This window comes from Canis lupus, chromosome 3, assembly GCF_048164855.1.
Source record: "Canis lupus baileyi chromosome 3, mCanLup2.hap1, whole genome shotgun sequence".
Classification (NCBI taxonomy): Eukaryota; Metazoa; Chordata; class Mammalia; order Carnivora; family Canidae; genus Canis; species Canis lupus.
The window spans coordinates 74,019,777-74,033,196 of record NC_132840.1 but is presented as its reverse complement, the minus strand read 5'-3'; the positions used below and the strand labels follow the sequence as shown (position 1 = coordinate 74,033,196).

The 13,420-nt window shown below is 58.4% G+C and overlaps 1 protein-coding gene across 26 annotated transcripts in view; it reads right to left on the bottom strand.

Annotated features, from left to right (window-relative positions):
* Nucleotides 1-13,420, bottom strand: part of PHLDB1 (pleckstrin homology like domain family B member 1) — a 46,889-nt gene that overhangs the window by 12,947 nt on the left and 20,522 nt on the right. For 12 of the 26 annotated variants that reach the window (XM_072822247.1, XM_072822246.1, XM_072822248.1 and 9 more), the window contains 10 exons: nt 12,123-12,404; nt 11,550-11,690; nt 11,300-11,437; nt 8,484-8,729; nt 8,078-8,233; nt 4,050-4,160; nt 3,774-3,863; nt 3,042-3,185; nt 1,302-1,475; nt 759-899 (listed from right to left, as the gene is read on the bottom strand). In XM_072822247.1, coding sequence (XP_072678348.1) covers nt 759-899; nt 1,302-1,475; nt 3,042-3,185; nt 3,774-3,863; nt 4,050-4,160; nt 8,078-8,233; nt 8,484-8,729; nt 11,300-11,437; nt 11,550-11,690; nt 12,123-12,404 — 1,623 coding nt within the window. The remainder of the gene's footprint in view (nt 1-758; nt 900-1,301; nt 1,476-3,041; nt 3,186-3,773; nt 3,864-4,049; nt 4,161-8,077; nt 8,234-8,483; nt 8,730-11,299; nt 11,438-11,549; nt 11,691-12,122; nt 12,405-13,420) is intronic. The other 14 variants (XM_072822245.1, XM_072822267.1, XM_072822252.1 and 11 more) reach the window with 9 other exon arrangements.

Genomic DNA, 13,420 nt, shown 5'->3' with positions numbered 1-13,420 from the left:
ATGTAAAAATTTCTAACCAGTTGGACCCAAAGTAAAGGTGCCTCATGTGCTGGAGGAATCAAACTCCTCCCAAAGGCAGCAGGGAATTTGAGCTGAGATGACAAACTTAGAGGTGCAGTGCCTGCACACCAGGAGGGAATCTTGAACACTGGGGTTCTGGGCACACCCACAGGCCAGTGGAATGTGCCCTGACAACTGTCCCCACATCATGTCTGCAGCTTGGTACAGGGTCATGTAGGCCTGTATCCTCCACAGAAACACCAGGGAGGCCTGGATGTGTCCTCAGGGCTGTTACTTCACCCCTGGGTAGACCTGGAGAACAAAATGCTGGCAGTTCTCCTCGGACACACTAGTTCTGGTTGTTAACAGGCCCAAAAATGTGTCAGGCCCCCCAAACTGAGTAAGAAACTCTGAGGTTGAGGGCTGCCAGGGACAGAGCAGAGCTACAGTCCGCTGGAGCACGAGGCACCAAACCCATCCCAACCTGACTGCTGTTCCTGAACCCCCTTCCACCAGACAGGCAAGCCTGGCTGTCACCCTTAGACTCGGGGGTGGGGGGGTGGGGGACCCTAGCTGCTCAATGTGCTAGGATGGCTGCCCATGAGGGAATCTCGTAGGCCAGAGGCCCCCCTGCTGCCCTGACTCAACTGACTCTCACCATCTCCGGTGGTGCTGTGAGGCTGCTGGACGGACAGGAGGTGCCCAGGGCAAAGAGGAGCAGGGCTCGGGGAGGGATGGGCAGTGAGATAGGGGGTTACCTGCAGCTGCCGGGAAGCTTTGGCGGGCAGAGGCGGGGGGGAGGAGCGCGGGGAGGCTGCAGCGGGGCCGGTCCCCAGCCCGGCCATCAGCTCCTGGTACCACTGCTCTAAGTCTACAGCAGGGAGTAGCAGCTCCTCCATCTGGAGTGAGGCGTGGGGAGGGGGCGTGGGGAACAGGTGAGGAGGGGAAGGGAGGGGAAGGGTGGAGGATGAGTAAAGGAAGGCCACGATTGGTACCAGGAAGGTAAGGGAGGAAGGGAAGAAGGACAGCATAAAGAGAAGGAGGAGAAAAACAGTGAGAGAACAGTTGCCGTGAACACACCAAGGGCAAAGAGGAACAGTCAGGACACCACTCCCAGACCAGAGACTCGTGCTGTGCCAACCACGACGCCAGCCGGCCAGCACTCACAGGCACTGAGCACTCCCCGGGGCTGGCCTGGAGCTCAGACGCTGGGAAGCAGGGGTGGCACACGCACGCACACGCACACACACAGAGCCACGCCAGCAGCGGGCTGAGGGTGGCACAACACAGAGACCACCAACCTTGGGTGAAGGCGTGAGAGAAGCGGAGGAGGAGGAAGAGGGCAGCACGGGAGGAAGGCAGGTGGTGGGAACCAGGTCCCGGGAGGCAGAGGCCCAGAAAGGCAGGCCCGGCGCGGGGGCTGTGGGCACGGGTGAGGTGCCCCACATCACCTTTAGCTGCTCAAGCGTCACGTACTTGGGGGAAGGCCAGGATGCAGGAGGGAATACAAGAGGTTAATGGAACTGCAAACCAGGAGATGGCCCTGCCCATGGACAAGGGAAGGGTAACCATCACAGGAAGCACACAGCAGCAGAGGCTTGCAGAGCCCGGGAAGGCGAGTCCTCTCAGGATGACGCCCTCAAGCCAGAGCAGAAGGCCTGCCCCACCCTGAGACCATCAGGAGCTGAAGCTCCCAAGGCCCCAGAGAAGAGAGGGAAGCACTCCCAACCCCCCTTATGCTAGCTGCACTTCCCCCTCACCGCTGAAGACACACCCTGTCGTCCCCCAAGTCCCACCCCAGCCTGAGGGACGAGATGGGCATCCATGAGGCACAGGTGGGCTCACTCAGTGGCTGGTACCTCACTGTCGGGCAGGGGCTGGGCGAACACGCTGGGGGAGGTGGCGGAAGCATGGGGGTCCAAGCGGAAGCACAGCTGGAGAACCTCTGCCAGGCTCACATACTCCTAGGGTGCCCGGTGGGAGGGGCAGGGACGGGCAGAGAAGAGGTTAACAGGGTACAGCCGGGTACCCAACACCCAAACTCCATGCCTCGGGGCCATCACTCCATTCAATCAAGATCCAAAGCAGGGGTGGGGAGCCCAGCTGCCTCCTGTGACAAGCAGGCGGTGGGGGGAGAAAAACGCAGCCAGAACTGTCCAAAGGCTCTTCGTGACCTCTACTTCTGAGGCTGCCTGGGTATCAAGGCCCTGCCCCAGGCAGACTCTGAAGGCCTACCCCTGGGTTTGCTCTGGGCTAGGGACAGGAGAAGCCTAGGTAAGGCCTTCCAAGGGCCCACAGAAGATCAAGACCCAGCTCCCAGAGAACCTTCTGTCTCCAACACATCAGGCATCCGCAATGGGGCACGCACACACAGCACAGAACACCAGCTAATGTTCCCAGAGTGTCTCCTCACACCCCATCTGCTGGGGCAGGAGCTGGAAGGGTTGGGAGTAGAGACACCACTAGGGGGTGAGCTAGACGGGCTCCACGAGAGAGACCCTAGCAGGGAACGGCTCAAAGCCCAAATGGAAAAACGGGCCTGCTGCCCAAGGGTTAGTACGTGGAGAGACATTAGCACATTAGACTGTGGGGCGGGAGGGCAGGGCCTGTCACATTCCCTGAGCTTACGGAGGTGCTGGGGGCAAGGCAGGCATCCAACATGCACACTGGGTGCACAGGACCCTAAGCCTGCCCCATCCAGGGGGAGCCCCAGCCTGGCCTAGCTGCAGAGAGCGACTGTCCTCCAGGGGTTAGGGAAAAGGAAAACAAGCTGGAGGATCAAGTGGGTTGTGAGAACTGATGAACGGCATGCAGAATACATGCACGTTAATATGCAGATTGGTGCTGATTTTGCACAGGCTGCTCAGGCCCTCTCTGGAATAGCAGGATGGCACACTCACTCAGACTCTCACAGACTCTGGCCAAGGGGTTATGGCCCACACACCCTGCAGCTGGGCCCATGGGAGAAGCCGTAGGCAGAGGCTCAGCAAGCAAGCAGACAGGCAGTGGGCACAGCAGGGCGGGCAGTCGGCTGGGATTACCTCTTGTGCTTTGGGGCAGAGCTGAGTGGAAGCAGGTTGGGTTAGGGGGACAGAGAAGGCCCCGGGCTGAGAAGACCCTGGGAAAGGGACCAGAGTCGCCGACCCCAGCCCCATCTCTGAGGACTCGGAGATGAGCAGTTCAGCCTACAGAGAGGGTACAGGGTGAAGGGCCTCACCCCTCTCGCAGCCCAACCACCCCACCCCAGGCCTCAGTTGCTCGTGCAGTGAGGCAGGGAGGAAGGGAAAGAGCTCGGGAAGCAGGACACGTCCTGGTTGGACCTTATGCCCCACGCATGCAAAGACTCCAGAAAGACGCTTAAGGGATGTCAGCGCCCACCTCTTAGCCAAGAGCCTAGCTCCAGGCTGAAGCCTAAGGAGCTCCGAGCTCAGGACCCTGAGTTTCCTGTGCTCCCCCTCGAGGGGAGTCTGCCCAGCCCTGGCCCTCTCCAAACCTCCGAGCTGCCCATCCTCCCCACTCATGCCGCTTGAATCCCCCAGGTGGATTTAATCACTCAAAATGGCAAGATCTGTAAGCTCCTAGGAGCCAGAAAGGCAAATGAAAAGCAGCAGCTAGTAGCCACAGAAGGTCAAATCCCAGAAGTCAGAGCCACTCCAGCTCAGGAAAACGTCCCCATCCTCCACCTCAGCTACTGCGCTGCAGGTGCCCCATGCTGCTCCAGAGCCTCCCGAGAGACCCACTGGGTTAAAGTAGGGCTGAGCCCCACACATTACCTCTTTGAGGGTGGACGTGGTCTTCGGGAAGGGCCTGCCTCCTGTGAGTGAGTGGTATCTTCCCTCCAACATAGTCAGTCTCTCCTTCTCCTGCGAGCCACAAGTGGCCGGGTCAGAACAGAGTGGGGGCAACGGCATAGGAGATGACCAAGTGAAGGGGGTCCTGCGTGGCTGGGAAAGTGCACCCCCACCCCATCCCAGCCTCTCTGCACTGTCTCCCGCTTCCCCATCCTGCCCCAACCCTGACCCCCCCAGCCCACTGGGACTGGGGCCTACCTTCTGCAGCAGCTGCAGGGAAGCGTTCTTGTCCCTCGCCAGGCGCTCGGACTCCTGCACGGCCTGGGCCCGGATCTGCCCCGCCTGACTGTCCAGGACTGCCAGGCGCTCCTGGAGGGGAGGGGGATGGCCCGTCAGGCCTGGGAGACCACAGGGCTGAGCCCGCAGTGAGACCCTTAGCTTGGGTGAAGGGAATCAACCAGCTCTTCTGCTTGGCTTCAACTCACTCCAGGAAAACAGGCAACTATGGTCAGCTCCTGCCCTTGGCCCTCCCTATACCAGTGACTCAGAAGCCAACAGGCACACCAGCCAGAACCCAAGGCCCCAGATGTCCCCTCCCCACTGTCAACAAGTCTAGAACCTGGGACACACTGATGAGTTCTCCGCCCGCCCCACCCCCACTGCCACCCCCAAGTCCAGGGGGTGCCTTCCCCCTGCCTTCTAGCCTGTACCTTTCATCAGCCTCCTGCTGCCAACTCTTGACTTTCTGATGCACCGCAACAAACACCTTCTTAAAATGGCCTTGGAGGTTTGTTTTTGTTTGCTTACCTGAATTTTCTAACCCATATACATATATGGATTTGAAAAAATACACACACACACACATATATAATTTGAATAATTTTTTAAAAATCCACAGTAAGGTTAAATCACTCCTCTTCTCAAACCCTTTGAGTGACTCATTACTCATAGGCCAGAGCACAGACTCCTAAGCCGGCATTTGAGGGCTCCTGGAACTGGGCCTACACTCTTCCACCTCCCAAGTCCCCCAGGTGCCCCCAGCCTGGCCTTGGGGTACACTAAGCTGCAACCTGCATGCTCTCAGGCCTCTCTAACACTGCCCCCTTAGTCCAGAGGAGAGCTGGCCCTGTCTTTCCACTACCCGGAAAGGAGCTCCTTATCCTCCAAGATCAGATGGAGCACTACCTTTTCTCCAACATCTTCCTCAATCACCAATTTCTCTGCTCCTTCCTCTGTGCTCAATTATTCTGTAGCACATCTGCCTCATATTACTGGTACTTCTAACCATGAATCTCCATCATCACCCCACCCAGGCTGTCAGATCCAAGATCAGGGTCAGTGTCTTTTCTATCTCCATAACCCCAGTAGGTCTTAGCACCGTGCCTGGCTCAACAACCATGTGCTAAGAGGAAATGAAAAGATAACGTGAGAAAGAAGGATGGGGGTTGGGGAAAATGGGCTGGGTTAATCCCAGGAGGGCTTCCTGAAAGAAGTGGCCTTACACCACCACCTTTAAGAGAAATACGTGAGTGAGGAGGGAGGAAAGAAGGGAGCTGTCCAGAATGTGGGGTCAGCCCAAGGGGTAAACTCTGCTAAATAAATAGCAAGATATGCTATTTATTAAGAAACTGTCCCAGAAACTCCATTAAATGCTTTGCATGTTATCTCATTTAATCCTCTTTTGAGGTAGGTGCCTTTATGCCCATTTTACAAGTAAGAACACTGACAAAGGGGTAAGCTGGGTGGCTCAGTTGGTTAAGCATCTGACTTCGGTTCAGGTCGTGATCTCTGGGTCCTGCCTGTAATCAAGTCCCCCTCTGCCCACCCTGTGGGGCTCCCTGCTCAGCTGGTAGTCTGCTTCTCCCTGTCTCTTTGCCCCTCCCCCCACTTGAAGGCACTTGCACACACACTCTCTCTCAAATAAATAAACAAAATCTTAAAAAAAACAAAAACAAAAACACTGACACTTAGAAGCTAGTAAGTGCTAGAGTTGGGATTAGAACCCAATCTGGGGATCCCTGGGTGGCGCAGCGGTTTGGCGCCTGCCTTTGGCCCAGGGCGCGATCCTGGAGACCCGGGATCGAATCCCACATCGGGCTCCCGGTGCATGGAGCCTGCTTCTCCCTCTGCCTGTGTCTCTGCCTCTCTCTCTCTCTCTCACTGTGTGCCTATCATAAATAAATAAAAAAAAAAAAAAAAAAAAAAGAACCCAATCTGGAGGGATCCCTGGGTGGCGCAGCGGTTTGGCGCCTGCCTTTGGCCCAGGGCGCGATCCTGGAGACCCGGGATCGAATCCCACATCAGGCTCCCAGTGCATGGAGCCTGCTTCTCCCTCTGCCTGTGTCTCTGCCTCTCTCTCTCTCTCTCTCTCTGTGACTATCATAAAAAAAAAAAAAAAAAAAAAAAAAAAAAAAAGAACCCAATCTGGGGATCCCTGGGTGGCGCAGTGGTTTAGCGCCTGCCTTTGGCCCAGGGCGCGATCCTGGAGACCCGGGATCGAGTCCCACATCGGGCTCCCGGTGCATGGAGCCTGCTTCTCCCTCTGCCTATGTCTCTGCCTCTCTCTCTCTCTCTGTGACTATCATAAAAAATAAATTAATTAATAAATAAATTAATTAAAAATTAAAAAAAAAAAAGAACCCAATCTGCTGGGACTCCAAAGGCAGTACTCTGAAGCACTCTGAATCACAGTGGAGGCAACAGGGGAGCACCGGGCACCAGGGCAGATAGAGCCTGTGATAGGTGGGATACTGGGAGCCGATGGAAGGGAGGTTGAGCAAGGCTCATGAGAAGGGGAAGAATGTGACTTCCGGGGTCCTGGGGGCTGAGCTGGGTTCCTAGAAGCCAGGTGAGCGTTGGGAGGAGAGAACAGGAGTGCAATACCACTGACCCCTCCCAAACTCCCTGGAGCTTACACCCACCAGGACCTCAAAGGGATGGAATTAGCTGATCAAGGGCTCCCTGATGCATTCTCTCCAAAGGGAAGAGGAAGAAGCTGCAGGAGTGCCAGTGCCCCATGAAGTGCAGTGTAAGGAACAGATACTTTGGGGCCAGGCAGGCCTGGGGTCCAATTCTGACTCTGAAGCTTGTAAGCTAAGAGGTTTGGGGCAGATGTGCGGCTTCTCTGAGACCTCATTTTCCTGTCTATATAAAGTGAGGATAAGAGAACTGGCCTGTGAGACCCTCGTAAGGTTGGCAAAAGACAACCCAAGAAAGCCTCCTGGCACACACGCACACACGTGCCAAGGAAATACCAGCTTGCTCCTTCCTTCTGTCTGTCTCCCATCCTCCTCGAAGTGGATGCATTTGCAAAGCAAAGGTAAGCGGATGCATTTGCAAGGCAAAAGCAAGGGATCCAGACACAGGAGGAGGTCGAGGAGCTCCCCACATACCACCAGCCTCAGCCTAGCCCTCGAGACCCCAGTCACCCCTATTTGATGCCCCTCTGCTGATCTCACTGCCCTCACCTCCCACCCAGTCACTCTACCAGGCAAACTGCGCATGTACCCATGTGTGTGTGAACGGACATGCCAGTCTCAGCCACCAGCATGTGAGCTGCCTGGACCATCCTCCTCATTCTCCCCCTCCTCCCCAGATTTACTCCCCATCCACACACACACACACACACACACATACACACACATACCCCTGCCCCAACACCCTGTCCTGGTGGGGCTGAGATCAGGAGCAGGGCTGAGATCAGGAGCAGAGGATCACAGCATCTGAGCTCCAGGACTGGTGAGGATATGATCAATACACCTTGTTTCATGGCTCAGGAGGTAGGGCTGAGCTACCCCTGGAACCCAGGGGATGCCCTTTCCAGGACCCCTGGTTGGCTCAAATACCAGATCTCAGGACCTTACGTGTTTCCCAGCACGTCCACCAGCCAAAGAGCTCTACAAGGGCAGCAGCAGGCCTCTCCCCCAGCCTCCTCCTCCCCCATCTCCACCTTCCATTTCTCTGCCCAGCCAGGGCCAGCTCCAAATGTGAGCTCAGTCCACGCTCCACTGGAGCCCGTGCTAACAGCTCCTTTCTGCCCAGCGCTCCCTACAATCAGAGCCCATGCTGTCCTCACATGTACCGTCTTGCTTCATTCTCTCGACAGACTGTTCTTGTTTTGCAGATAAGGAAACTGAGGCTCAGAAAGGTAAAGTTAGCTTTTATGGGGTCATCAGCTGGGAGCCAAACCCAGATGGGATGCAATTCATTAGCCTCCAACCACCCCCTGGCCCTGAGGAACCCCTCACCCCGGAACCCGGCACAGGGGACGCCAGAGTGAGACACACCTTCCTCTTGGTGATGCTGCGGAGCAGCTCGGCCTGGCTCCGGAGCAGCCCCTGGCCTGCCAGCTCCCGCTCCTCCTCCACGCGGCTCTCCCGCTCCAGCTGCTGGAACTCCAAGTCCTCAAACAGCTTTGTCTCCGTCTCCAGGGCCTCGGCCTCCTTGAACGACAGCGACAAAGGGGGTCGGGTGGTGCTCGGGGTGCCCCTCTGGGCCTGAAAGGCCAGGCCACAGAGGCAGGAGTTCCGAGGGCCGGCCCCAGGGAAATTGGGGAAGGGACCTGCCCCACCCAACCCCCTTGCCTCTGCTTGGCTTTGCCCCTTGCACGGGCATCACGGCCTGGAGTAGCAGAAAGGAGAAAATCACTCCCCCCACCATCCTTCCCTGTCCCCTCCAAGCCACAGCACCGACCCTGGTGTCCGGGTCCAGCAGGTACTGCAGGGCCCGGGGTGGTCCCGTCCCACTGCTCTCCTCTCTTCTGGGTGGGTGGCCCTCGGGGGCCAGGGAAGGGGGGCTGGTGAAACTGACCCTTCTCAGCTGCTCCTGTAACTGTTCCCGCACTGACTCGGGGCAGTTATCGAGCTGCGTCTGGAGCTCGGCGTAGAGCGCCTGGCGGGCCTCCAGGTGCCTCCGTCCCGCGGCCAGCTCCGCCCTCTCCTGGTCGGCGGGAGGGGGGGGGAGGGCGGGCACAGGGGAGAAACAGAACACACACTCCTCAACTCCGGCCCGGGGCACTGCGGAGGCCGTGGGGGGGCGGGGTGAGGCAGCCAGGGCGGGAGAGAGAGAGCTGGGGAGCACGGGGGTGGGCGGAGAAGCCAAAGCTGAGGAGTCACAGAGGAGGCTAAGCGAGAGAGGAGAGAGGGGGAGATCACGGGAAGAGGTGAGGAGCTGCGGCGCAGACAGGACGCTCGACACTCGCAGGTGCAGGGGGCGGTGTGAGGCGGGCAGAGGTGTGGCTCTCGGGGCAGAAATTTTGGTCTCTCTGGAGTCCCCTGGACTAGAAACGTTCGGGGAGGTCCTAAGAAAAGCCCTCTGTTTTCTCCCGCAAAGCAGTCAAGGCCAAAGCTGGTTCCCCATTGCAAACGCAGAGCAGAGGCTCCCGTTACTCCCCACCTCTTCTGCTGCCTAGAGACCAAAATTTAACCCTGGGGCAAAGGGAAGAAGAGCTGGTGAAGGTCAAGTCCAGGGGCTGCGCGTGACTCAAAGCTGGAGATGTTACAGCTACGGCAGGGCAGGGCAGCGGAGGGGACCCCAGCCCAACTCCCTGGGCCTCCCTCCCTCCTGCCCAGGGTGGAGGTGGGGTGCTGGCGCTGTAGGCTGAACTTCAGCAGGATGAGGGTTGCAATTAGTTCGGCCGTTACCATGGCAATAGGAGCCCCAGGAGTGGGTACAGAGAGGAGGTGGATAGCTCTGTCTGGGGCGAGATGACACCTCTGAGGGCGGGAAGGGGGATGAGGGGAGGAGCTGGTGAGTCACCCCTCCGAAGGACAGGCAGAGGAGAAACTATGATTACTGATTCCAAAATCAGAGTGGGGCCATGGGCTGCAGAGGAAAGCTGAGTGAATCTTCCCCACGGCCACCACCTCCCTCCCCCACCCCACCAGCACCTCAAATAACTGAGCCCAAAGAGAAGGCCAAGTCCTGGCCTCTAGGTGATGCCAGGCAGTGAGGTTAGGCAGCTTCCTTCTGAAATGCTGAGCCTACTTGAAGAAGTCCCTATGCCAAATCCTACCCTGCCTCCCTGACCCCCTCGCCTCCCATCCCAAAAGAGAAGGACCCAACCAGGCCAGTTCCCGTGGTCCAGGAACATCCCCCTCCTTGGACTCAGCCTTTACAACACCCTAGGTTCTCGATGGCTCAGGAGTGGGAGAAGAGGACAGGCCTGCTCATTCCCATCCTCTGGCTGGGGTATCTGAATTTGGGGAGCCCCAGGGGGGAAGCAAAGAGGGCAGCCACCGTGTGGCAGAGAGAACCTGTCCAAGCCCTCCACGAGCCATGCCTCCACAGCTGCACCTCCTGACCTCTCCGCTCCAGAAGGGAGAGAGAAGGCCAGCGGATGCCTTGCTGCCTCTCCCTGCTGTGCAGGAAATGACCAACAGTCTATGGAGGCAGCGCCCCAGGCTTTTCCAAATAGGGGATGCTCTTCAGGCCGAGAAGCTCCTCAGCAAAGCATTTCCCCCAACCTTTACCCTTCCTGCCAACGGCACCATTGAGTAAAGTTGATCTGTGCCCCCTGCCCATTCCTTTCTGATCAAAACCCTGGAGCCCCACGCCAAGAAAGGAAGGAGGCAGAATTAGAGGGGTGGAGCACCCCCTGAGTTAGTGCAAAAGCAGGCGTGGCTCAGCCCTGCCTGGGTGGCACTGGCAGTTAGGGGCATGCGGAGAGCCCAGGACAGTGATTAGAGGGGGCGTTAGTGCAGGCCTGGTTGGGAAGCGTGGAGTTAATTTGGCACAGAATTCGGGAGTGTGGTTTTGGGGGCCAGAGCCAAAGCTCCAAAAAAAAAAGGGTGGGGGGTGTCAAAGAATTTTAAGAGTTTCAAAACTGGGACAGGAGGAAGACACTCTCAACAAATTCAGAAGGAAAATTAATTCTTGGAAAAATACTGTCAAGTCCAGAAAGAGATGGCCCCGCTCCACACTTCAGAGCTTTTGGCACGCTGTTGGGCATCTGGACCTGGCTGGCACGGCCCCTGTGGATGGAGCGACCCCTGCAGGCTGGCACGAAATCTGAAAGGGGTGGGGGCAGGAGCTGGGACCACCTGGGATGGGAGGCTGCAGATCCTGAAGGCTCAGGGGAAGCAGAGACCTGAGGGCCATCTCCCCAAGATCACATCCTGAGCACACGAGGCATGCTGGAGGGCAACGTTCTCTAGATGGAGGGACCCAAACCCGAATCACTTCCCAACACCAGTCACTCAGGCTGTGCTCGATGCCCAAGGAGAGGTTCTGGCACTTCCTAGAAGGGCCATGAAGGATGGGGAATGGCAGGCACCCAGAGATAGCACAGAGACCCAGACAGAGGACATCCCAGACTCCAGGCCCGCCCCTGACAGTGCCCTTCAAGCTGGTACCCAACACAGAGGACAGAGCCCCCTGCCCCTGGGGGACACAGAAACCACCAGGTCTGCAGGATGGCTAGCGAGCTAAGGGGTAAGAGGCCTAGAGGAGGGATCTCTCCTCTCACAGGCCACAGGCAGCCAGCGCCGGCCAGGCCAGCTGTGGGTTACCTTGTCCCTCTCCTTCTGGATGCCAGTCTCCAAGGTCACTAACTTCTCCTGCAGCTGGTCCACCGCCTTCTGCTCCTTCTGCAGCAGTGCCCGCTCTGCCTCCCTCTCCCCCTGCAGCAACGCCCGTTCCATCTCAGCCTGGGGGAGACACCGAGGTCCACGTCAAGGCCAGTCACAGTGGACGGACTGAGGCTCCTCGGGAGGCTTGCGCTCTGCCTGGGGAAGAGTGAAGCCAGGGCCCTCGGCTCACCTCTCGGGCTGACTCCTGCAGCTGCTGCTCCAGCTCCTTCACGCGGACTTTGAGCTGCTCCACACGCCCCAGCACCTGAGCCCGCTCCTCTTCCAGAGCCAGCACCTCTCCCTGAAGCTTGGTGCTAGGGGCATCTTCGTGCTGCGGGGGAGAGCAGCCATCAGCTGGGGAAGCCTGGGGCCTCCCCTGATCAGACTCAGTGAATGCATCCCCACTCCTCGGGGCACTTGGTGGCTAGACTGAGGGAGGAGGCAAATTCCCTCCCTGCAAGGGAAGCAACACCAGCTCAGCGAAAGGGCCTGGAGGTTCACCACTGAGCGCCAGGTCTGGAGGAATCCACAAAGAAAGACAGGTCCGAAAGCGTATCTATAGCCCAGGAAACACATCCACACCTCCTCCTCTCACTTCTACACCTCTTATCCCCAATCTCTTCCCTCGCCTGCCCCTTCAGTTGGTTACCTCCCCCTCATTGGGTCCTAGCCTCCACCACACTGGCCTCCTCTGCCTCCACCCCCCCCAGCAGGTAAGACAGGGGAGACCCAGGCCCTCTCACCAGGTGCCCCTCCAGCCCACCTCCTGCTGGGTGCTCTCCGTGCTGCTGCACTCCTCCTTCAGGTTCTCCTCATCTGAGCGCTCCACACACTCCCACAGGCGCGGGGTGGCACCCCCAGGCTCTTCAGTGCTCCGCCCCGAGGCTCCGGGGGCCCCAGAAAGGCCTCGTGAGGGCCTGCGGCCCGCCAGCGCCAATGCCGCGGCGGCCTCCCCGATGCTAGGCAGCTCCCCCGCCTCGAGGCCCCCATCAGCACGGCTGTACTCGGCACACAGGTTCAGTATGGTCTCCAGGCGCTGGCGCTCCTGGGGAGGAAGGCAGGGCAGGGCATGAGGGGGGCGAGAGGTCGGGTCCTGGTGGAGTTAGAACCAGGCCCGGGGGACCAGAAGAAAGAACTAGGGCACTGGGGTAACTGGGGCTCAGAAGGAAGTCAGGAGAGCCCAACCCCGAGGCCTGAGGAGGGAGAGGGAAGGAAGGTGTCCCAGAAGTCGGGAGGAGGAACCAGGCCACTGTGCCACCTGCCCACATGGCGAGCCCCTCCCATCTTCCTGCTTCCTTTCCCTTTGCCCCAGAAGGGCCTTCCTTGTGAACACACAGGCACCCAAACTGGTGATCCAGGTAAAGACCACAAGACACAGGTAAACTCTCAGATGCTCATGCTGACGCGGATCCAGAGAGATCTACAGAACCAAGGGTACACCAACCCCCTGCACGCACGCACACGCACGCGCGTGTGTGCACACACACACACCGGTCCTCACACACAACGACACAAGTGCTCTGCGTTTGCGCTAACAGACAGGTACACACACAGACACCAGCCCTGGCATGCACGGATGCACACTGGCACACACTCAGCATAAACACAGTCTAGCATACAGACAGGTGGGCCCAGACACAGACAGGGCCTGCCAACAGACCCGCAGGCAGAGGGGGATCTCAGGCTCACGCAAAGTTACGCTCAGCATGTCTACACCAGGCCAGCCAGAGCTGGGACACGGTCCTCCTCATGCCCACCCTGGCTCTAAAGTCACTCTCGGGCAGCCCTCCACACCTTTCCAGCCAGGTGAGCTGCTGCCCGCCCTGGAGTGTCCAGGCCCTTAGAGTACTCTAAGGGACAGCCACTTCATCCACCTTCCTCCCCACAAACAGCTCCAGCCAGAAATCTCTCAGGGGCCCATGAGGTGAGGACGGATAAGACGATCATGCTCTCCATCTGGGATGAGTCCCCCTCTCTTATTCATAGCCCTCTAGCCTTGAAGCCCCCCTCCCCAGGCTACCATCCATGGCTCTGCAGGGTACCATTAACCTCAGGTGTCTC